This window comes from Typopeltis vanoorti, chromosome 13, assembly GCF_054136105.1.
Source record: "Typopeltis vanoorti isolate ZY-2024b chromosome 13, IOZ_Tvanoo_1.0, whole genome shotgun sequence".
NCBI classification, from domain to species: Eukaryota; Metazoa; Arthropoda; class Arachnida; order Uropygi; family Thelyphonidae; genus Typopeltis; species Typopeltis vanoorti.
The window spans coordinates 63484110-63510731 of record NC_143561.1 but is presented as its reverse complement, the minus strand read 5'-3'; the positions used below and the strand labels follow the sequence as shown (position 1 = coordinate 63510731).

General features: G+C 37.7%; 1 protein-coding gene across 1 annotated transcript in view; it reads right to left on the bottom strand.

Moving 5' to 3' along the window:
• The window catches only part of LOC150100219 (telomerase protein component 1-like), a 1179105-nt gene that overhangs the window by 57037 nt on the left and 1095446 nt on the right, over nucleotides 1–26622 (bottom strand). The window contains exon 49 of the mRNA XM_090402391.1: nucleotides 2416–2521. Coding sequence (XP_090258517.1) covers nucleotides 2416–2521 — 106 coding nt within the window. The remainder of the gene's footprint in view (nucleotides 1–2415; nucleotides 2522–26622) is intronic.

Genomic DNA, 26622 nt, shown 5'->3' with positions numbered 1-26622 from the left:
CCCTTTTGATATTTGTTATCAAAAGAGAAAATTGGGATCACTCTACCTGAAACGGCCTTCCCATTATCATTATACTTTGTATAATAATAATGATAATGGGAAGGTCTGTGTCACAAAGGCCCCATTGCTCAGTAGAAGTAGTGTTTGCATCTTCTTTGCTAGGCCATCCAAATAAAGACTTGTGTTCTAGTCTACTCGCTGACTAGAGGATCTTTTTTTAAGCCTTTCTTTGACTGGTTCCCGGGTTAGTCAATCTCTATAATAGGCAAATGAAATTTTTATCCTGGAAACTCAGGTTTTATCATCACCTTTATTATGCAGTGGAACAATTTTATGCTCCTTCCTTACAACAGCACAGACTCCCCTGGAATCTGTGCTGTTGTAAGACTCTTATTAAACAGACATGCCAATGCTACTGCCAATTCCCTAGTAATGGAAAAGTTTTTTAAAAGGTTAAATTCAGGAATAGATGGATAAGAATATGATACTCTATGGTGGGCTGCATGGCACTGTAGAAGGAAGTTTCTGCCTCAGTAATTTATTCACATTTTATAATAAAGTGATAGCAGAATTGAATAAAGGAAATGGTTGCTCCGTGATACTGCTGGCTTTGCAAATGCATTTGACAGAATACCACATGGAAAACGCTTACATAATTTGGAGCAAATATGAGTGGATATGAAGTTGGTGGCATGGATTTGGGAGGAAGGAGGAATGGCTGACAGACATCAGAGTGTAGTATATGGTGGAGTGGAATCAAGGCAAATGAGGGTGGTTAGCAAAGTGCCTCAGGGCACTGTACTAGGGCCACTACTATTTAATTTGTATATTTGTGATTTAGGAAATGATTTAAAAGGGAATATTCAGTTGTTTGCTAATGATGCAAAATGTAAGATTACACCCTTTACAATGAAAATATTACATACTTTTGATCATATTGATGGTACTAAATTGCAGGAAGGAGATGAGGAATGGGATTTAGGAAGAATGGTGGACAGAGGGTTGAAGTTCGGAGGACGTGTTGCAAATAGTAAAATAGCTCAAAGGATTACTTGGATGTTGAAAAACACATACTAACTAGTAAAGATAGAGAGGTTATTATTCCTCTTCATAAGGGTATGATGCAGCCACAATTTGACTACTCTTCACTGATTTGGTTGCAAATCAATGAAGAGTAGTCAAAAAAAAGATTTCAGAGTAGTCATAAAAGGATTCAGAGACAAGTGACCAAGTTGATGACAGCTCTGTAGACTGCTGCATATGATGACAGATTAAAAGTACGTGGGTTTCACAGTTTAGTTGACAGGCAAAGGCAAGCGGATATGACAGAAACTTATAAATTACTAAGGGAATTCTATAAGACTGACACAAAATAAATTTCGCAATACGTGACGAGTAGGGGGAGAACAAGGGAGTCACCCCTGGAAGTTATGTAAGAGTGTGGTTAGCAAGGATGTGTGGACAAGGGTTTTTGCTTGGAGAGTGGTAAATGAATGGAATGAATTGCTAAAGGTAGGTGTGTATTCCAAAGATGTATTCCAGAGTTTAAGGAGAGGCATGATAGGTATTGTGTGAATAATGGTTAGATTGGGTCTTCCATGAGTCTTAATTCCATGGAGATACTTGTATTATGATAATAATAATAATGATGAATTAATTCCAGTTTGTTCTGATGGTAACTGTAGCTCTAATACCTTTCTGACCAGATTAGTGATTTTTTCATATGATAGGTGTTCACTTTCTTGAATTCTTCTTGTGCTAAAACATTGATGGTTTCTGGAATCTGCTACAGCTCTACAACATTCTCCTAATTGAAAAAAATATGGATATCTCAATCTAACGTAAATCTGGGAGACTGCGATCATGAGATTATCTGCTGAATGATCAAGATCCTTGCTATGCTTAGAGAGTACATCAGGTAGGATTGCATGGAGTCTGTTTTGCTTTTCTATTGTGTCTGTGCATATATCTAATACTCTTGTGCTTAACAAAGATACATTAGTGATCAAAGTGAATTACTGATTGATAATTTAATAACTAAATGAAAATCATAAAGTTTTAGTGCTTCTTGGTTACAAAGTAAATTATACTAAACAAGAAATTATATTTTTGTTTTGATCCTTTACAAAAGGCCACACAAACAAACTTCATGTGCAAACTCTACTTACACTTGAGTAAAGGATAAAAATAAGGATTTGTTGTCTCATACAATATAATTTAACTGAAAGTTAGTTAATTATTATTCCTACGTTTTATTATCTCTCAACAAAAACATTACTGATAATCAGCATTTAAGTGTACATACAGGTCCTTTTTTCCCCCCTTAATTTTTAAGAAAAAAAAAAAAGACCCGATTCTTTTTTCTATTGATATTATTATTAAAAGAGAACACATGAAAATATTAAAAGAACAAACCACAGAGGATGTTGATGAACTCCATCTCTTTATCTTTCCATTAGGACTAGCTGCAAGCACAGAAAGGTACTCATCTAGTTGTACAGAAAGAACCCATTCGTCAAATCTAAAAGCACAGAAAAGTATTCTACATGTTGAACCAGTGTCTATAAATGTACATTAGAGCAATGAAAACTATGGAATAAAATATTTTTAAGACAGTCCTAATTCCCATAAACTCAACAGCTCTGCCTTCAAAGTGGTTGAGTTACGGGAAATTTTTAAATTTACTATTATTATTATTATTATTGGATCTTTTAGATTAACTTAGCTATCTTGAATGTAAAGAAGATTTTCTGGCTGAGAAACATGAGAAGATGGGATCTTCACAAAATTCATTAATTAAAGTTTTTTCACTTAGTTAAATTATAAGTTAAAGATGCCAAGAAATTATTTTCTTGGTTTAATCCTTTATCCAAGCGTAAACAAACAAAGTATATGCATTAAGTTTCCTCACAACTGAAGCTACTTGTATATAGAGGCTAATGACTTCACATTAATGCCTTAGTATCTTATAATGCAAAGCACACATCCGTTTGGGTGTGTATAATGCTAAGCATTATAGGAAGGGCCACTACCCAGACTGGTTTCGACCATTATTGAGGTCTCATCAGTGGGAGCCAGCCCTAGAAGAGATACCAAGGTTGAAGTAATGCAGAATCATACATTTCCTTTCAGCACCTATCTCTAATCCAGAGTAAATTAATAATAAGGTGATACACCTTTTCACTACTTGAATGTGAAAAATATGACTCTGCATTACTTACTTCAACCTTGGTATCTCTTCTGGATCTGACACCCACTCAATAAAGGTCGAAACCAGTCTGGGCAGTGGTCCTTCCTATGATGCTTAGCATTAGACACTCAAAGGAATGTGAGCTTTGCATTATGGGATACTAAGGCAAGTAATGTAAAGCCATTAGCCTCTATACACAAGTAGCCCAGTTGTGAAGAAAATGTGTAAACTTTTATATATATATGTTGTGGAATTTGATAAATAGAAGATTATGCATAATCATCATTATGCATAATTATGCATTGTGCAATTAAGAATTAAGAATAATTGCTACATGTATTGGAGAATATGGCTAATATTTAGTATTTAAAAAGTAATTTATTTTAAAAAGTTAGTATAATAAAAGGTATCAAAGGATACAAGGGAGATATATGGAAACGATTATTATAAGATGTGCAATCATCGCTTACGACAATTACCTAGCAAGAGCTTGCTGATTCAAAACATATTTTAAACAGTATTACAAACCAACTAAATTATAACATGTGACAATGAGTAAGTGAAATAATTCAAACTGTAATGGACAAAAGGTATACAGTCCTATTTTGGTGCCCTCTAATGTTGTAAAAAAAAGTATTACAGCTATTACTGTAATACTGTAATAGCTGACTAAAAGTAATCTTTCTGACTTGTAATAACTTCTATAAAGTACAAGATTAGATGGAAGAAAATAAAGGTACTTCATAGCAGTCATTAGGTCAGAAAGATAATTTTTGTCAGGAAGAGGGGCATCTAAAGTGTGGTTGCAAGTCCAGGCGTGTCATAATAATGGTAGGAAGATATGTTAACATATCTTCCTACATATGTTATAGACAGGAAGATATATTAACAAATCTTCCTGTCTCTCCATAGTAAGCCAAGTGAGAGTCACATGGAGCTTCACATACTCCAGGATATGCCAGGAGATGGAGTTTGTCCTTAGGAGTGCAGATCAGAGTTGTTAATTTAACATGAGGTTTGAATGTGGTGTGAAAGTTATATTTTATTAGTAGTTTGGATATCTCTACAGATATACCTCAGATACAGAGAATAGGAATAGTGATTACTAAAATAAAGAGCCAAAAGGCTTCATTTCAGTGATGCAAAATTATATAAATCAAGTGGATATTAAATCCAGCATTATTTCAAAGCCGAATGTAGAAACTATCAAAGTGTCATAAAAAAAGGTGACCAGAGAGCTTACAGGAATACACTCGCTGGCATTCACGAGTTGTCCTAGTGCGGACCACATAGAAGACATGAGCGCTTGCCCAAGCATCCATATATTCACCTTTTATGTCCATTTTGATAAGGTTTTACTGGCCTGACAGTTGTTTCGAACTGGTTGGTTCTCCTCAGAGACCTGACAGAAATCTTAAGAGAGCAAAAACTCTCGGCTCTTTATTTCAGTAAATACTTTATGCACCGCCTGAGAGTTGGTGCACCCTGCTAGGGCAACTCGTGAATGCTGGCAATCACTGAAAGGAATAGTGATGTTTGGTACTATTGCAACGTACAAACCTTTAATCTACCTTCACGGGGAGTATTCCACAGAAAGACCACTCACTATCTTGGTCACTTGCCTCTGGATGCTCTCTACCACTTCCTTATTCCCAAGAAAACCAAGTAACCAGAACTGAGCAGAGTATAATAAATTTAGTTTAATCCTTTATCCAAGTGTGAGCAAACAAAGTTTGCACCTGAAAGTATCTTCAGGACTGGGGTAAGGTGGTACAACACCGGGCTACTCGTTGCAAAGGTGGAGCAAGCTGACATCACTCCTATCTCAGTATCTCCCATAATGCAAAACACATCTCCTTGCAGATATGTCTAATGTTATGCATTAAGGGAAGGGCCTTTAAGGGAAGGCCTTAATGCATAACATTATACATATCCGCAAGGAGATGTGTTTTGCATTATGGGAGATACTGAGATAGGAGTGATGTCAGCTTGCTCCACCTTTGCAACGAGTTGCCCGGTGTTATACCACCTTACCCCAGTCCTGAAGATACTTTCAGGCGCAAACTTTGTTTGCTCACACTTAGATAAAGGATTAAACTAAATTTATTATAGTCTAACCAAACTTTCAACACTGAGCAGAGTAATTCAGGTGTGGACATATTAGGGCCTTATAAAGAGGAATAACAACTTCCTTACCTCTACTTGCTAGTGTTCTTCAATAGCCAAGGACTACCTCAAGAACCTTAGTATTATGCCCTCTAAACTTCAACCCTCTATCTGCTACCACTTCCAAATCCCTAGCTTCATTTATTTCCTGGAGTAAGGTTTCATCAATGTGGTACAGCTTGTAATCTATTTATTGCAAAATGCATAACTTGACATTTCTCCACATTAAACTGACATCCATTATGTTTCACCCATACTGTCAGCCTATTTAAATCATCATCATGCTGATTAACTATTAGCCTACCAAACATGGAATCATCAGCAAAAAAAGGAATGTCTTCCATCAAATTATTTGCTATATCATTTATGAACATATTAAACAGCAGTGGTCCAAGCACAGAGTCCTACAGCACACCACTAGTCACCTGCCTTCTCCTGGATTTTGGTCCTCCATATACTTTTTTGGTATCTGTCCATGTGTCGCCCTTGTATCTACATCACCAGCTTGATATTTATCCCCATTTGTTGGAGTTTGTGTAACAGAGTTCCGTGTAGTATCCTGTCAAATGCTTTTACAAAATCTATCAGTGTGAAGCCATTTCCTGTATCCAACCTCAGTTGTCATTATAAAATGTTAGTAGATTACTAAGGAACTGACCATTCACCAAGCCAAGTCCCCCCCCCCCCCCCACCGAGTATCATATCCTTATCCACCCATTCTTGAATTCTTTTTTTGACCAACTTTTCCTGTACTTTTACACTGTTCCTGAGATACTAGTTGCTCTATAATTTGATACCAGACTTAGATCCTCCTTCATGCTAAAGAATCATTTTGCCCTCCTTCTACCTGGGACTTTGCCAGAGCTGAGACTTAAATTAAACAGCCTAGTCAAAGGCATCATCAGTTCACCTGCACATTCTTGTAAATTGTAAGCTGATATTCCACAAATTCAGCTGTGATACTCCCACAGCTGAATTTGCATTCAGATTCAGCAAGTGCGACATATTGTTGGACCACGATACAAAGAATGCAAAACTGACTGCAAAGGTAGATGGTGTACATGAAAGAAATGGAAATGAAACAAAAGGTAGAGAAAATGATGGAGTGAAAGAATGCAAGGATGTAGAAGTGAAAGTTTGAATGGAAAAAATTACGAAAAACGGAAATGAAATGAAAGCAGGGCAAACTGAGAGAGAGAGTGAAGAATGCAAGGATGTAGAAGCAAAAGTTATGGAAAAATTTACAATTGATAATGAAAAATTTACAATTGATAAAGATGTACAAATGAAAGTTAATGATAAGGGAGTAAATGGAAGTATGAATGAGGAAAAGGAAATAAAGTGCGACCAAACGAGAGGTGGCGAGATAGAGAGTGAAATTGTCAGAATGCAAGATTTAATGAAACAATTATTGGAAATGAAAAATGAAATGAAGGATATGTGGAGTGATGTTAGACGTCTAGTGGAAGCTAATGAAGGTGTGCAAAAGAACAGAATGAAAGAAAAAAGAGTAAAAGATGTGACGAGTGATTCCAGGATAGCAGTATATGGAGACTCCATAATTAGAGAGCTAGTTACTGACAGAGTCCATAAAGTCAGCTATCCAGGAGAATGTGTATGATAATTAAAGCATTGGACACGAGGAAGAAACGAGCAAGAGAGTTAGTTGTGATTGTAGGGACAAATGATCTGAGTGGACATAAGAAGGATGTGAGGATGAATATCAGGAGACTATTGAGAAGAGTGAAAGATAACAGTGTAGTAGGAAAGGTTGTCAGTGTGTTACCTAGATATGATGATAATGAGTTACGACAGAGAGGCCAAAATAATGAATGGTATGCTAGCAGAACTGTGTGAGGAGAAGGGAGTGGAGTTTGTGGATATATGGCATGTGTCTGAGGGTTGAATGAAATTATACAGGCGTGATGGACTGCATTTAAATGGCTTTGGAGTGAGTGAGTGTTGCTGGGTGGAAGTACAATGTGTGTGGTGCATGCCAGAGATTAGAAGGAAGAGATGAAGAGAAAAATCAGGAGAGTGCTTGGCAGTGGAAACAGTAGTAGCATGAGAGAGGTAGAGAGAATGGGAATACAAGAGGAACAGGGAAATGGGGGGAGCTCAGGTGGACAGGGAGTCATGGCAAAGATAGAGTGAATGTGTATATGAAGATGGAATATATTGCCATGTGGGTGGAGAAGTTGAGACTGAGCAGATGTATGTGGTAAGCGGTGATAAAGGAGATTGGGCAGGTAGTGGGGAAATAACAACCAAAACATGGCTTGGGTAGGACTGGCTAAAGACCTAAGAATGAACTGCTGTATCTGTATATAAATGCCAGAGGTATCAGGAATAAAGGGATTGAAATGGTTTCAGTGTTTGAGTTTATTCGCCCCCAAATTATTTGAATAAGTGAAACATGGTTGAATGAAGAGATATCATAACGGAAATAGAAATGGAAGGGTACAGTATTTTTCGCGAGGATAGAAAGGGGAAGTGCTGCTGCTGATAGTAGCGGAATTAAGTCCACATAAGATAGACATGAAAGGGTGAAATAGTGGTTGCGAAGCAGTGTGGTGTAACATAGAGGTTCAGAGGAAGGCGTAATTAGTTGGATGTTGCTATAGGACTGGGAATGTGGAAGGTGGTGATGAAGAAATGTATAAACAACTTGGATTAGTGAACAAAGGAAGGGGAATTATTATGGGTGATTTTAATTATATATATTGGTATAGTGGTATAGATTGGAATGAAGAGATAGCATCTGGGAATAAGGAAAACGAATTTCTCGAGTTCTTGAGAGATAACTATCTCAGGCAGCAAGTAAAGAAGGCCACACAAGGATCAAGAGTTCTAGATCTCATCATTTCATCAGAGGATGTAATTGTTAGAGGGGGAGTTTCACATTTTCCTCCAGTTGGTGGAAGCGATCATTAAATAATCACCTGTGTTGTGGCTAGTCATATGCAGACTTTTGTGAGGATATATATGTGAAATTATAAGGCTGGTGATTATGACAAGATTAAGAGACAGCTTGGAACTATAATGTGGAACGAGGAGATGAGTGGTAAGGAAATATATGCTGCATGGGAACTGACAAAGAAATACATAACAGCATCAATGCACGAAATGAATTCAGAGGGCCAAAAGGTTGAATAAGGTAGGTAAAATGGATGAATGTGGAGCTTAAACATGAAATCTGGAAAAAGAAGGTACTTGGAAGTACAAGATGAATAATGGTGATAATCAGTCACACGAAGAGTATAAAGAACAAGCCAGGAGAGTGACTCAGTTAGTAAGGGAAACAAAAGAAGAGTATGAGCAGAAATTGACAAATCAGGCAAAGAAAAACCTTAGAGAGTTTTTTAGAATTGTGGCAAGCAGAAGGAAAAGTGATCGTGGTAAGATGAAGTTAAAGGATGAACATGGTAGTATGGTAACTACTGCAGAAGACATTGTTGAGGTATTCAGTGATCAATTCATAAGGGGGGGGTTTCCATCCTGATCAGAGTGAAACCCCCTTATAAATTGATTAAGTGTAGAGGAACTTAAGTGTAGAGGACATAGGAGAGGATGGCTTAACTGTGAGTGAGCAAGAGGTATTTGAGGAAATAAATAAATTTGATGTCAATAAGGCAATAGGATTTGATGACATATCACCACTCATCTTAAGGGAATGTTCCAGGGAATTGGCAGTAGCATTGGCATGCCTGTTTAGTAAGTCTTACAACAGCACAAGTTCCAAGGTAGTGGAAAGAGGGTAAAATTGTTCCACTGCATAAAGGTGATGATAAGGCTGTAGCTTCAAATTATAGGCCGGTCTGTATATCTGGAGTTGTGGTGAAGGTCCTGGAGAGATGGTGAGAAGTAGGATACAGAAATGGGTTGATAACAGCAGTATTCTCTGTGGTTATCAGCATGGGGTTTGTTAAGGGGAGATCATGTTTCACTAACTTACTTATGCACTATAACAGGGTGATGCATATACAGTGGTGTACTTAGATTTTGAAAAGGCTTTTGATAGACTGCCACACGATAAGCTCTTAAATAAATTGAAACAGATGAAATTGGATCAGTGACTGGCTCTCAGATAGGTGTCAAAAAGCTGTTTATGGGGGTGCAGTATCCAAAAAAAGAAAGGTAACTAGCGGTGTGCCACAGGAGTCAGTTTTGGGGTCATTGTTGTTCAATTTGTATGTTAATGATATTGGGTTGGGTTTAACTAGTGATATCCAGTTGTTTGCAGATGATGATGCTAAACTGGGGAGAGGAATGCAGTGTCAAGCAGATATTTTTGCCTTACAAGAGGACTTGAATAGATTGCATGATTGGGCAGGTAAGTGGAACTATCAGTTCAATGTTGCAAAGTGTAACGTTTTGAGATTTGGTAAGCAATGATGGGATGCAAAGTATACACTTGATGGAAACTTTAACGGAAGTAGAGAAGATGAGAGATCTAGGAGTGATGGTGGACAAGGATCTGAAATTCAGGGGCTACATTGCACAAGTTGTGAAGACATCACATCGGATAATGGCAATAATGCAGAGGACCCTGACATGCAGAAATAGAGAGGTTATGATTCCATTGTATAAGGCCTTGATCAGGTCTCATATGGATTATTGGGCTCAGATTTGGTTGCCAGGTTTTCATGGTGACGAGGATATGTTGGAAAGGGTCCAACATATCCTCGTCAAATGTAAATTTATGTAATCAAATCAGATGTAAAAAATGTAAGTTGCAGAGCCTCGTGAATAGGAGGATATGATTGAGACATACAAGCTAGTCGGGGGTGGTTATCGGGTTGACGTGGAAGAAATTTTTCATAGAATGAGAGAAGGGAGTAGAACAAGGGGCCATCACTGGAAACTGTATAAGGAGGGTGTGAACAGAGGAGTAGGTTCTTTGCATGGAGGGTGGTTAGTGATTGGAATGCATTGTGAGTGTGTTGTGGGTGTAGACACACTGAATCAGTTTAACACGTTCGTTGCCAAGCTGAAAATTGGAATTTCGTGTGGTGGCCAAATTTTTTTTATTTTTTTATTTAGTTTTTATTGTGCTCAAAATAAGTTAATATATTATTTATATGCTTTTATTATTATGTACATAGGATTTATGTGCTCTAAATATCTATTACGCGATATCGCGTGATATGTAATTCGGTCAAATAAGTTATATATTTTACAAATAAAAAACATTTAAATATAATAATTATAACTTTAATTATCAGTCTTTTATAATCACATAATCACATAGAATTTTTAAAAATAACGTACAAATAGAAAAAAATAATTATCAAAAATCAACATTTATAGGGAACTTACTAAAAAAAAAAAAAAACAATACTCAAAATAAATAAAAACCAAACTTCAAGCATGCTAAATCAACGAATAACTAAACAAAATCGTCGCGTTGTCGCCTTGTCCGAACGCCGCCACTGTGTGCACTGGCTAACATAAACATTAGACAATGGCTGGCGGCCATCTCCACTCCACGAAAGTCGATCCCTTCCCTAGTGGCCAATATAAATATTACGCGCTGTTTCGCTGTGGCCGCTATACTATTCTGCTTAGAAACTTGATAGCGACGGCCATGCAATAAAGCGTGATCGGCCAAGTGACACGAACTCACATCACACGATATCGCGTGATTGGCAATGAACGTGTTAAGGCACAGTTGGATGAGCATTGTGTGTAATGCTCATCTGACCATTACACACAATGCTCATTCGACCGTGAGCATTGTGTGTAATGGTCAGATGAGCACTAATGTGTGTTGGATGAGCACTGTGCAATAGTGTGAACTCCCATGATGATTCTCTGACTCCATGGAGGTGAAATGTTAATAATAATAATAATAATAATATCCTATGTACTTTGATGTCATCAAGCTCTGTTTTCACGTGAGTCCCTATCACCTCTGCCATAACAATACCTTCACCTGGATGATATACCTTTGCAAAATGGTCACTCAGTAGCTCAATAATTTTGTCTGCCTCTGTTACCTCTCTACCATCTGCATTAATTAAAGTCATTCTTTCATAGTCATTCTTCCTCCTCCTACTTGCCACATAATGAAAGAATTCAATGGGATTTCCTTTTGCCTGCTTTGATAAGTTCTTCTCATAATCTGATTTTACTTTTCTTACTATGCTTGTCAACTCTCCTGCCTTGCTTGACTCTTATACTGTTCATGAGCTTGCTTGTCACCTTTCTCCTTATATGCCCTCCATGACATTTTTTGCAGCTTAAGGTTAATGATACTACTTAATTACACTAAACTAAGTTAAACTTAATTACATTAAGCTTAACGATCTCATCTCATTTTCCTTTTACCCTCTTTTACCTTGCAGTGTCGAGGGTTTATTAATCTTCAGACCTCAACCATTCACAGGATAAGGAGGTCAGCCCTACGCCCCAATGTATCCTATGTCCTGTAGTGATGAGTTCTCAAGGCCGGTTTGCCTGCTTTGTCATCGACGGGAATCGAACCTAGGACACTCGTTCCCCAGGCATATGGTTGCGAAGCGCATAGCCACTAGGCTAACCACATGGACCTAGATAATATACCACCACATATTTTGAAGGAACGTGCCAGGAAGTTAGCATCTGTCTTAACATATTTGTTCTGGATGAAGTTCCAAAGGAGTGGGAGGAAGGCAAGATTGTGCCACTTCATAAGGGAGTCACAGAACTCAAGCATCGAATTATAGGCCTGTGTGTCAGTTGTTGTAGTTAAAGTGTTGAATAGGATAGTGAGAACCAGAACTACAACTGGGTTTCTCTTTTGTATTTACCCGGCATGACTGAATGTGCCAGGTGAATTAGCTAAAGTGCCAACTGAATTAACAAACTATAGTAAGTCATCAAAGAGAGAGAGAGAGAGAGAGAGAGAGAGAGGGAGACGAGTCTACTGTTAAACTATTAAGGCTCTCATTCCTCTGTGAAATAATTCTAAAATAATGAAGAGGGTCAATAACAATAGGCTACTGAAGACCTACATCAGTTTAATCAGTAATGGCTACCAGTATGCCTTTTTCCACTCTAGATCCAGAACAAATCTTCCAATCTACATTATTCATCTTTGAATAGGTTCCATCATTATCATCAAATTCCTGCCATGTACCCTCAAGAGGTGTACAGGATATGATAGTACTATATGAAAAATTTACATCATTATTAACTTCCTATCTACAATTTTCCTCCAAATCAGTCTGTTACTTGTCAAGACTCCAATATTATCAGATCTTACATTTCTATTGTCTAAGACACTTGTTACTGTAACAATCCACCTATATCTTGGTCTTTAATTGGGTCATTTTCCTGCCAATCTGGCAGAGAACACCTGTTTTGCTAATCTTTCCTCGCACATTCTGTTTAAATGACCATGCCACCTGGGATTAGCAAAACAGGTGTTCTCTGCCAGGTTGGCAGGAAAATGACTGACCCAATGCATTGCTCAATGCTGACAGTGTCAAGTTCTTTAGTAAAATCCTCATTTTTAATATGATATTGTCATTGATGCCATCTGTTCATTCCCCCTAATCTTTCTCAGGACTCTCATATCTGCAATCTCTAGTCTTTGGTCAAGTGTTTTACTTCTGACCCAGCTCTCAGATCCATAAGTTAAAACTGGTTAAAACTTCAGCTAATTTAATGTTTTTCAGTGTTACTAATTTCTCTCTTATTCCATATGAATTAATTCACTTGACTTCCTACCATACCAGCTTTGTTGATTCTGTTGTCTATTTCCATATTTAATTTACCATCTTCACTAAAAATCGTGCTAAGTAACTGAAATGTTTTACTTGTTCTATAGGTTCTCCATTCACAATGCAGTTGGCATTTTCAATGATTCTGCCTATTTTTATTGTCTTTGTCTTCTTATTGCTGACCTTCATACCATATCTATTAAAACAGTTATCAATTTACTCCGAGAATCTTGCAGACTTGTAGTGGATTTATTTTGAAGTATAACATCGTCCGCATAAAGCAAAGAGCTGACATTAACATCTCCAATTTTGATATCAGGTTTAATAGCACTTTCCTTCATAATGTGATCCATATAGATAATGAATAACACAGGGAATAATGCATATCCTTGTCTGACACCAGATTTTACATTAAACCATCCTCCTGTACTTCCTTCAATTCTAACTGCTGACTTACAACTCAAATAAAGACTAAGTATTGCTTGATATAATGCCCCATTGACACCATATAACTGTAGCATATTGAATAGCTACTTCTCTCTTGGCACCTTGTCATATGCCTTTTCCAGATCTACAAACTTTAATACAGATCTTTATTATATTCCCATGATTTCTCAACTATTTGTCATGAAGTGAAGATCTGATCCTGACAGCCTCTATTTGGCCTGAATCCAGCTTGTTCTTAACCAAGCTTTTCTTCCACAATTCTTCTCAACTGTTTCTCAAGTATACTGGCATAAATCTTGCCTGGAACACTCAGTAGGGATATACCTCTGTAATTATAACATTCAATTTTATTTCCCTTTTTATAAATGGGTACTATGAGAGCTCTACTCCAATCATCAGGAATTCGTCCCTCTGTCTAGGCCTTCTGAACTATACAGTGCAGCCACTGTAGGACTTTTATACCTCCATACTTCAGCATTTCTGGTCGAATATCACCTATTGCTGCTGCCTTTCCACATTTCAAGCCTTTATGGCTTTTTCTACTTCAAGTATGAATATGATGACTGCATGCCTGTTGAGTGTTTTTTACCACTTTGCTATCACTTCTTGTTTCATTTAGTAATTTTTCAAAGTAATTACTCCATACTTCAAGGTTATCTTTTTTTCCAGTTTTCATGTCACCTTTATCATCTCTAATTCCTTTTACAATACTTTTTCCTCCATTTACGAGCTTCTTCAACAACCTCCAGAATATCTTGCAACCTTCTTGATATTTATTTACTATGTTCTTACCAAAGTCTTCCCATAAGTTTTGTTTAGCTAGTTTTACACAGTGTTTAGCTTTCTTACATTTGTCTCTGTATTCTCTAAGAACATAAGCTGACTTATTTGCCAGGAACTTTTGATATGCTTTCATTATGTTCCATTAAAAAAAAAAAAATTTTGGAAATATGTGTATTTGTCCTTAACATTACTAGGAAAAATAATTTGGGTCTAGCATGGAAACTCTCTATCCCCCCCCCCTCCTCCACACACAGATAAATTCAAGTTTATGTTGGTGGTTATATGGGAATGAAGTTTATATGGGGACAGGACAGGAAGATAAAGCCTGCCACCTCCTTTTGAAACTGGCTAAGTGAAACTAAGAATTGAAAAGGCTTGGAAAATGTCTCTTGCATCATCATCCCAACCATGAGCTATTAAATAACAATGCAAATTTATTCATTTCTATTTTAATCCATTGAGATAACAATATTGTATCCAATCATTCAGCTAAAAAAATATCTAAAAAGGTCAGTTTTTGAGCTAGCCAGAGCTTTTATTACTATCAGGCCTCCAATGAATCAAAAGGCTCATCATGTGAAGCCTACTATCAAGCATGCTACTTATCAAATAATGCCTTAAAGTCATTAACTGTTTCCATGATTACTAAATTTTAAGCAATGCATTTCATCATTCTCCAAACAAAAAGACATGGTCAACAAAGTCATGATCAGAAAGATCTGCTTTTCTGTGATGAAAGTATGCGATGTGTTGCTTATGTTCTTCTTTCTGTTTTGGGATTATACAGCCTATTTTACCTATGTAGGATAGATTATAAGTGTAATGGATCTGGTATCCATCCAGGTGGGTAAGGGAAGGAAGAGGATCTTTAGACGAGTTCAGTATATTTTTTATTTTCAATGGTGGTGTAGGCATCTTTCTATAGAAAGAGGCCTACAAATCCATTTTCCTACTAATATAGCAGAAAAAATACGGTTAGAAACTCCCAGAATCCTTGTTATTATTACATGATACCTCCAGGGAGTCCAAAGACACATTGAGGGAGGGCACCTACGTACAACTTTCCGTCTCCACCACTCAATCCACCAACTACAACAAACCACAACTACTTTCATCATCTACACCAACACCATCTACCACCACTAGTATTTTCACAGAAAATCACAAACATCCATGCCTATGGCAGGATTTGAACCTGCAGCCTTTTGGCTGGAGAGCAGATAAGCTAACCACTCAGCCAACCAGGCCGGCCAAAAATTTCCTGCTGAATCCCAGGATCAAACCAGGAACCTTCAGATCTTCAGTGTAATGCTCTCCCAACTGAGCTATTTCGGCTTTTATACAGCAATGATGCATCTTTAAAGAACAATACAGGAAATAACAACCATAATATCACTTAAAATGAATAAAGATATTATCATTATTAAAGTTGACAAAGGTAATGTTATTATCGTGCTTAAACAAACATCTTACCTAGAAAATATGAACCAACTGATATCAACACTAAACAGTTAAAAAGTTGACACTATGCATGCTTGGGCCCTTCCAAAAATACATAAAAATAATGTACTGCTTTGGCCAATAGTTGAAGGAACTGACAACTCTAATTATCACCTAACCAAGAAACTTGCAGCAGCAGCAGCACTTAAGAAGTTGGTAGTTTATTTTCCCTTCTACATAAAAACCACATAACACTTCATAAACAAAATTAAAAACATTACAGTCAGCAATAAAGACTTATTAGTCAGTTTTGTCATTACTGTCCTTTTCATGAATATCCCAATCACTAACATAGTTCTTCTCTTACAAGACAAATTTTCTCATGGCCCTCTTTGCCGATATCCTTCAGTATGGTTAATTTATGTGACAAAACTGTTTCTACCTACAAAAAAGAATGTACAGCTATGGACTCCCCACTTTCCCCTTCTATGGCTAACTTTTATATGGAACATTCTGAGCAAAGAACTCTGGATTTAGCAATCTTAAACTCCAAAGTTTCTAAGATATGTTGACGACATATTTGCCATCTTGCCCCATCCACAAACCTTCAAACAATTTCCTCAGCAACACACAGAAACATTCGATTCACCACTGGAACAGATGATATTTCCTTTTCTGGATACACTTGTTACATATCTTTCCATGGGCTGTATATTCTTTACTGTAATTTAGACCAACATAGATAAGCTGATGCATACACAGAGACTCATACCACCACATTACACATAAACTAGGTGTTATTAGCACCCTAAAAAAACAGAGCCTTGACAATTTGTTCTGATGAGCAGGTTCTGAAAAATGAATTTGTAATAATAAGAAAAAAGAGTTATAAAAGGTTGAGAGGATGCAATTTACAGTCTGGTGGATAGGAGGAAGACTGGGGTGATATGATAGAGACCTACAAGTTAGTAAGGGGTTGTTAATAGGATCAATGATGAAGAGGTTTTACAAAAAATGGTGGGAGATCAGGGGAAAACCAGAGGTCATCCCTGGAAGCTGTATAATTAGGGTGTGAGCAGGGGAGTGAGAAGCAGGTTTTTGCATGCAGAGTTATGAATGATTGGATTATAATAATAATAATAATAACAATAAATGAAAACATCAAGAAAACAATCCATAGAATCCTTAAAAATATAACTAAAAATAAAAAAAAAAGATTATCAGGCCATAATCATCCCCTATATTACAAAGATTATCCAAAAGAATAGACAATACACAACTCAAAAAATACAACATCAAGGGCACATTTAAACCACCAGTGAAAATAAAAAGTATATGAAGGTCTTCTAAAGATCTTCTTTCTTCTTTTGTCCACCCGGCTGATGCACTTTTACTAAGATAATTAAACCAAATCTACTGGACCTGTAACCTACCCTACATAGGTGAAATGGGCTGCACAATCCCAAAACAGAAAAAAGGAACATAAATGACGCATCAAGTATCTTGATTACAGAAAAGCAAATCTTTCTGACCATGCACTTGAAAATATGCCAACAGACTGACTGAAAAATCACTCAGTCTTTACATCATATTGAACCAACTAGCACGAACGTAAATTCAAGCAAGCCTATGAAATGCTCATCAACCAAACAAGCCCTCAATAAAAATGGTGATCTGAAAATCCCAAGGATTTGGATGTCTCACTTATGACCTACATAACATCTGGAAAAGAATAACTCACATAGTAAATATCAAAAGAAGTTAAATTTAATTGGATAACAACACAATAACTTTCAAGCAGCAAAGAGAAATTTAAAGTAATGAGAATTTAAGAAACAAATAACTGTCTGATGTACTTTTACTAAGATAATCATGTTTTCTTTTCTTTTATTATTTCTTTTTCCCAACAGAGATTAAGTTTTGGTAATGATTGACCAAGCAGTTAATCTCAGTCACTGTTGTATGTAAGAATCTAGCTTGTGATCCAGTGTACAGAATACTCGGAAAGAAGTCAATGGACACCCCAAAGGCAAGGTGCATTGAGTCATGTAACGAGTCATATATTTGTAGCTAGTATAAATTGGATGAATATGATGCTCATAAGTGCGTGAAATTGCTGACTATAGGCATTTCAAAAGAACGTGTAGGATATATTTTGCACAAAGAATTGCAAATGAAAAATCTTTGCATAAGGCAGATGCTGCGCTAACTCACAGAAGATCAAAAACGCATTTGCATGAAAATCTCTGAACAGCGTCTGAAGAACAATAAAACTGATTTTGTGCGTCGATTTATTACTATGGATGAGACTTAGATTCACCATTACCCACCAGAATCCAAACTAGTCTCAGCAATCAAAAACAGTGGACAGAAGCTGGTTGTTCAGCACCAAAGAAGACAAAATTGGTTCAATCACCAGGAAAGGTCATGGCATTGGTGTTTTGGGTTATTCAAGGCATTTTGTTTATTACTTATCTTGAAAAGGGTAAAACAATAACCAGGGAATATTATACCAATCTTTTAACCAGACTAGACGAAAAAATTTGTGAGAAAAGACCCAGTGTGCAGAAGGGAAAAAATCATCTTTCATCAGGACAATGCACCTGCCTACAAAGGTTTGGCAATGGGAGAATTAAGGGATCTGCACTATGAATTGTTGGACCATCCACCCTATTCTCTAGTTTTGGCTTCCTCTGACTTCTATCTCTTCCCAAAACTAAAACTGTTCCTCGCTGGTCAGTGTTTTTCTTCCAATCAAGAGATGATTGCAGCTGTAGAGGGATATTTTGCAGATCTTACTGAGAACCACTATAGGGATGGGATAATGGAGCTGGAGCATCACTGGAATAAATGTATTAATCTTAAGGAAGATTATGTTGAAAAATAAAAATTATTTTTAAATTATAAATTCGTTTTTTCATTGTTATGCTGAGAACTTTTCAGACCATCCTCATATAACTAGGTTATTTATATTTATAATTATTATTATTACGGGCCACTATATTATTATAGGACAGTAGTGAGGCCAGCTATGACATATGCTATAGAAACTGTGGCCCTGAGGAAAAATAACATCAGCAGGATGGAAGTAGCAGAGATGAGAATGTTTAGGTAGATGTGTGGTGTGACCAGAAAGGATCATCTGAGAAATGACTATGTCAGGGGAACAGTGAAAGTTACGAACTTAGGAGCGAAAATACAGGAGGCAAGGTTGAGATGGTTTGGTCATGTGATGAGGAGGGAGGACAAATATGTGGGAAGAAGGGTCATGCAGATGGATGTGCAAGGAAGGCGGAAGCGTGGGCGGCCAAAGAAGAGATGAAGGGAGCTGGTAGAAGAGGACTTGAAGATGAAGAACTTGGATGTGGTGACAGCCCAAGACAGGAAGGTGTGGAGGAGACTCATAACAAACAGTGACCCCACTTAAGTGGGAGAAGCTGTAGAAGAAGAAGAAGAAGATTACGGGCCACTCCAAGGAGTCCTTAGACTCATCGAGGGAGGCCCTAAACATCATGTCCATCACAACTATTTGACATTCACACAGTATCTATCATACTTTGCCTTGAACTCATTAACTGTCATAGCACCCACAACAGACACAGGCAGCTTATTCCACTCATTCACCACTCTAAAAGTAAAACACCCAGCTCTAACACCCTTACTAACCACACTCTTGCCCAGCTTCCATGGATGTCCCCTAGTCCTCCGACCACCATTCCTGTTCTCAAAAATATCCTCTGATTTAATCGTATAGAAACCTGCATAAAGGAGGTTCCAAGACTGCTGTTGTAAATTACTGACCGATTAGCATATCAGGAATTGTTGTCAAGGTTTTGGAGAAATTAGTCAAGAAAAAAATACAGGATTGGATAGTTTAAATTGGGATACTGTATGGGATACAACATGGTTTTGTGAAGGGTAGATCATGCCTCAGCAACTTACTCACGTTTTATAACACAGTAACGGCTGAACTGGATAAGGGTAATGGGGTTTACAGTGATTCTACTGGACCACCTTGCTAATGAAATTCTAATCAGCAAACTGCAGCATATCGAGATGGATATAGGGTTGGTCATATGGATAGGAGGGTGGTTGACGGAGAGATATCAGAGAGTGGTTTATTCAGGAGTAGAGTCCAAAAGACGGCTTGTGACTAGTGGTATGCCGCAAGGTTCTGATCATGGACCACTACTTTTCAATTTGTTCATTAACAATATAGGAAAGGATCTCAGAGGAAGTGTTCACTTGTTTGCTGATGATGCAACGTTGGGTAGGGCAATAGTGAGTGCACAGGATGTCAAAATTTTGCAAGATGATTTGGATAGTTTGGAGAACTGGGCTAAGGAAAATGGATGTCGAATTAATGTGGCAAAGTGTAACCTACAAATCTTCAACCTGTTTTCATAAGCTTCATTCCATAGATCTGCTATCATCTTGGTCACTCGCCTCTGGATCCTCTCAACCTCCTTCCCATCAAGAAGAAACCTAGGTGACCAGATCTGGACACAGTAATCAAGATGGGATCTTATCAAGGCTCGATACAGAGGAACAATAACTTGCTTATCTCTGCTCGTCAAAGTATTCTTCAGCATTCAAATAATTTTATGAGCTGATTTAGCCACTTTTTCAATGTTCCCACTAAACTTCAACTCCCTATCCACCATCACTCCCAAGTCCCTGACCTCATCAATCTCCTCGAGTAAAGTTCCACCAATGTGATATACTGCTGCTAATCTTTTCACCCCAAAATGCATAACCTTACATTTTGCCACATTAAATTGACATCTATTCTCCTTAGCCCAGAACTCCAATCTATCCAAATCATCCTGCAAAATTCTGACATCTTCTGCATTCACTATTGCCCTACCCAACTTAGCATCATCAGCGAACAAATGAACCATTCCTCTCAGATCCTTCCCTATATCGCTAATGAACAAATTAAACAGCAGTGGTCCAAGAACAGAATCCTGCAGCACACCACTAGTCACAGGCATTCTCTTGGAGTCTACTCCTGAGTAAACTACTCTGTGGTATCTCTCCATCAACCACCCTCTTATCCTTCTCACCAACCCCATACCCATTCATATGTTGCAGTTTACGGATTAGACTTCCATTTGGTATCCTGTCAAAGGCCGTAGCCAAGTTCAGAAGTATCACTGTAAACCCATTAATCTTATCCAGTTCAACCATCACTGTGTTATATAACCTGAGCATGTTACTGAGGCATGATCTACCCTTCACAAAACCATGCTGTCCCCCATACAGTATCTTATTTTCATCAATCCATTCCTGTATTTTTCCCTTGACTACTTTCTCGCAGACCTTGACAACGACTCCTGATATGCTGATCGTCGGTAATTTGCAACAGTAGTCTTGGATCCTATTTTATGCAGTGGAACTATTTTCCCCTCTTTCCACCCCTTCGGGACTAAACCAGACCCGAGACCCAGGTATTCAGTCCTGAAGATATTTTCAGGTGCAAACTTTGTTTGCTCTCACTTGGATAAAGGATTAAACTAAATTTATTATAGTCTTACCAAGTGAAAAATAAACTTTCAATGCCTCACTGATGTCTGCATATCCACTTCCCCCCCTCCTTAATAGTTCTAGTTTCCCTGATTTTGCACATCCACACTCACTTCACTCAGCAACACTTTTTCCAGTCTTCGCACACCAAATCCATTCAAATGTAAGCCATCCATCTTGTACAAACCCTTTTACCCATCAAACACAATCCACACATCCACAAACTCCACACCACACTGTCTGCAAAACCTGCGCATAAAGTCATTTGCGATTATGGCCCTCCTCCTAAACTGTTCTCTGTCATACCGCGGCAACAGACTCACTATCCTAACTCTGTCGCACTTTTCTTTTGCTACCTCTAATAATTCCTCATATCAAATTTATTTCCTTTTAAATCATTCGTTCCCGCTATGACTATCATTTCTTTCTTTCTCTGCTTCTGCGCTCTAATACTCTCACTTACATCCTTAATTTCACACCCGGTAAGTATGATTTAGTTAAACTCTCATCTATCACACTTCTTACTAACGAGTAACCGTACAGCACTCTTTTCTTTATTTCTGAAACACTCCCAATCATATGCTTATTATTCCTTTCGTACACTTGCTTATTTCTGTTTGCTGAGGCACTCGGGAAAGAATTTTGCAGTCTCTCCAACTTCCGCTTCGCCCTATGTATTACTCCACGTAACAGTGCGATCTCACTCATTACTACTAATTTCTCATTTTTTTCATCATTCAAACCATTTTCTCTCTCTGTATAATTACTTCCACTCTCTCTTTCATCACTGCTCTCATTGCTATCTCGTACAACTTCACAATTTACTGTCAAACCACTATTTTCTCTCACATTGTGGCTTTCTTCTACAACAACTATCTCACGACCTGACCCACACTTCAATTCCTTTTTCCTTACACTTTTGGCACAGTCTCCCACCACTATCATTATCTATCCAAACTCCAGCCTCTTTCGGGAATGCATACATACCACACGTCATACTGGACGAATTCCCTTACATTAAAGTTTTTGAACAAAGATGGTGAAGTCTTGGTCGCCATTGTTTTTCATCACATTGGCGCCATGTGCTATACTATCAATCGTATCTTTAAACTACTAGTTTAATTAAAGCAGAAATCACACCAAAAATCACACAGACACACCAAGCTATCAAAAACAAACAATACCATGACAAGATTAAATCAATATTGTCAATTTATTCTCAAAATAATACTTATCATTTTGGGAGCTTTCTACAAACACTCCTAGTGCAGTCAAGGTGCTGGAGAGATTGGTTAGGAATTGAATACAAGACTGAGTTAATGGACATAATATTCTTTATGATGGTCAGTATGAATTTGTAAAGGTAGGTTTTGTTTTAGCAATTTACTTGCATTTTACTATTAGTATTTTTACACCATCCATAGAGTCAGCAGACTCATTGTGGGATTTTCAATCAACTGACAACATATTTATCATACTGAATCTTAAAATCGTTAACACTCCCTGAATTAACAACATATTCTGGTAATGTATTCCAATCACCAACAATTTTCCAGGTAAAATATCAACTCCTCATATCCCTCGTCACCACATTCTTACACAACCTCCAGGGGGACTGCGTCTAGTTCTTCCCCTCTAACCTTCTACTTTTTTTATAATCCCCTCTGGATTAATCTGATAAAATCCCCTCAAAAAGTTAAATGTCTCCATCCTATTACCTGATTTCCTCCTATCCACAAAGTCTGCAATCAACATCTTTAACCACTCCACTTCAAGCATTCCAGAGTCTGTTATTGCCTTAGTCAATCTCTGGACCCTCTCCAGTGTCTTCACATCATATGGAAAACCAGGTGACCAGCTTTCAGTACTACAGTCCAAGCATGGACTGACTAATGCTTTATACAGTGACACAACCTCCTCCTTATCCCTGCATGTTAGAGTACTTCTTAGCACTATGATGTGCAGCCTTTGCAACTTCTACAATATGCCCTCTGAACTTCAGTCTGCTGTCAACCATCACTCCCAAATCTCAAGTCTTATCCATTTTTGTAGTACTGCACCATCAATATATTACAAGCCTTATATTTCTGCACTCCAAAATGCAACACCTTTATTTAAGGATGTTAAGATTCAGCATGATAAATATATTTCAGTCAAACGAACCTCTCACAATGAGTCTGACGACTCCATGGAGGGTGTAATAATAACAACAATAACAAAAAATCCCTGTGCATGGATTTTGCTACTGTGTGCTACTCTTTCATACACAACTCACCGATATATATTAGACAGCCAATCCTATCCCACTCACTAATCTATTATTCAACCCCTTCCATTCCACTTGTCCATTACATCTTTCATAGTATTGTAATACAAAAGTGTGCTACAACAACTGCCACTTAACAAGCTCATGCTGAACCTCATAGAGAATCCTATGAGGGTTCAAAATATCCAACAAAATGTGTTGGTCAGTCCCAAACAACATTTCTATGATCTCACAACCATCATGGATGGTTTGCCTACAATCTGCAACGATAGCTTCATGCACTTTTGCAATGTTTTCCAGGGTTGTGCTTGTTGACAGTTATCAAAAATGCTCATTATCGTTGACAGACATTCATCCATCCTTGAAGCATTTGTACCACAAAAAAAAGTTTTGCTTTGGCTCCTAGCATTATCACTAAATGATTCCCAAAACATCTGGTGGGTTTCTGCAGCAGTTTTTTTGATGTTGAAGGAAACTTTGATGCAGATTCTTTGCATCGAATCTTACGTTCATCACTGTAAATCTGCAGCTATTATTATTATTTTAAAGAAGTAAGAACGTGCTGGTGTGGTTGGCCAAGTGGTTAGCATATCTGCTCTCCCGCCAAAAGGCTGAGGGTTCGAATCCTACCATGGGCAAGGATGTTTGTGATTGTCTGTGAAAATACTAGTGGTGGTGGTGGTGGGTAGCAGATGGCATTGGTGTAGATGTAGTTGGTAGATTGAGTGATAGAGATAGAGAGGGAGAGTTGTAGGTCCATTACCTCGATGAGCTTTGGACTCCTTGGAAGTGTCACGTAATAAAAAAAATAATAATAATCATTATTATTATTATTAAGAGGGATAATAATAATAATTATTACTATTAAGAGAGACCTCCAGGGAGTCAGGGACTCATCAAGGGAGGTGACATACTACACACACCAGCTATCATACTTATTCGTGAATTCATTCACACTGAATGCACTCACAAAATCCAATGGTAATCCATTCCAATCATGCACCACCTTATGAGAGAAAAATCTAGCCCTCATCCCCTTCATAGTGGCATTCATTCTCAGCTTCCAAGGATGCCCTCTTGTCCTTTCCCCACCCTCTATAAATTGAAAAATTCCATCAACTGAAATCCTGTATGATCATTTCAGAAGTTTCTAAGTCCCAATCATATCACCTCTCTTTCTCCTGTTTGCTAGTGTCTGCAGTCTACAAATTCTCAATCTGCCTTCATAATCAGTATTCCACAATCCTGATATTATTTTTAACACTCACCTTCTCTCTACAATATCAGAGTCACAACGGAAATCAGGAGACCAGACCTGTGCACAATAGTCCAAGTGAGGTCTTATCAAGGCCTTGTAAAGAGACAAAATGACATCCTTATCTTTACATGTGAACATTCATTTCAGCATTGCGATTATCTTATCTTTTGAATTGTATTTGCAATCTTTGCTACATGACTCCTGAATGTCAACTTCCTATCTACTAATACCCCCAAAGTCCCTCATTCCTAGCATCATCAGTTTCTTCTAGCATAATCCCACCAATATAATATGACACTGGATATCTAATCACACCAAAGTGAATGACTTTACATTTACTGACATTGAACTGACATCCATTTTCCCATGCCCACAATTCCAACCTGTTCAAATCATTCTGCAAATACTGCATAACAGCAGCATTCCTGATTACCCTACCTATCTTTGCATTATTAGCAAATAGCTGTATGTCTCTTGTCAAATCCTTTCCAATATCATTAATGTACAGACTCAATAACAGTGGACCAATCACCGATCCTCGTGGTACACCACTCGTTACCTTAAATCTTGCAGACTCACATCTCCTGTATATCACTTTTTGATATCTGTCAGTCAGCCATCCTCTTATCTATGCTAATGTTCTATAATCCAAACCCATATTCTTTAATTTATGCAATGGTCTACCATGCCATATTCTGTCAAAAGCCTTAGCAAAAATTCAAAAGTAACACGGTGTATCAATTCCCCTTGTCTAGTTCAATGTAACATTGTTATAGAATGTGGGCAAGTTGCTAAAAAATAACCTTCCCTTAGTAGACCCATGTTGCTCATTGCAAAGCAGAGATTCACTGTCAACCCATTTCTGAATGTAAGCCCTAACCAATTTTTCCAAAATCTTCACCACCACCACCACTTCTGAGATACTAATTGGTCGATAGTTGGATACATCAGTCTTTGCATCACCCTTGTGCAATGTAATTACCATACATTGTTTCCATTCCTGCAGAATCTTCCCTGTTCTGAGACTCATATTAAACATCCTGGTCAAAAGAATAGCCAGTTCAGTTGAACACTCTTTTTAGTACACATGCTGATATCCCATCAGTCCCTATTGCTGAATTCTTATTCAATTTGTGCAAGAGCTCTAATATCTCATCCTCATACACCTGAGTTCCTTCTTCCAGTGGTGAGGTAGCAGTGAGCTCAATGTCACATACACCAGGTTGATAGCTTTTAATAAAATGGGCACTCATTAGTTGAATAACCTCTTCTGCATCTGCTACCCCTTAATGCCATCTGCATTTAGAAGAGTTATTCTTACATATTCATTCTTTATTTTACTTGAGCATATTGATAGTATTCTTGTGTGTTGTCTTTAGCATGCAGAGCCAGTTTCTTTTCATACTCAGACTTTGCTTTTCGTACAACAGTTGTGACTATTCTAGCCTGCTGCTTATGATTTTCATAACAGAGACATCATCCTTATGCAAATGGTATTCCTTCCACATCATCCTTTTCTTACAAATCTCTTGCTTAATAAGATTACATGTCCATTTGACGTCTACCTATTTATTCTTCGAACTCTTGGGACACATTCTGATATTGCATCATTTAAGTATTGTTTAAATGCTTCACATACAGTAACCGATCCCATTTCACTGAACTCAATATACTCCTCAGTTGGTCATAATTTCGTGCTTTGTAGTTCAGCATGTAACCTTTTCTGAATGGAACATTCATAAACTTAGTCACTTCCCAAGTGAGTACCGCATGATCACTTTCACCAACCGGAGGCAGAAGAGTTACGTCTTTAACTGAAACGCCCTCTGACACTATAATG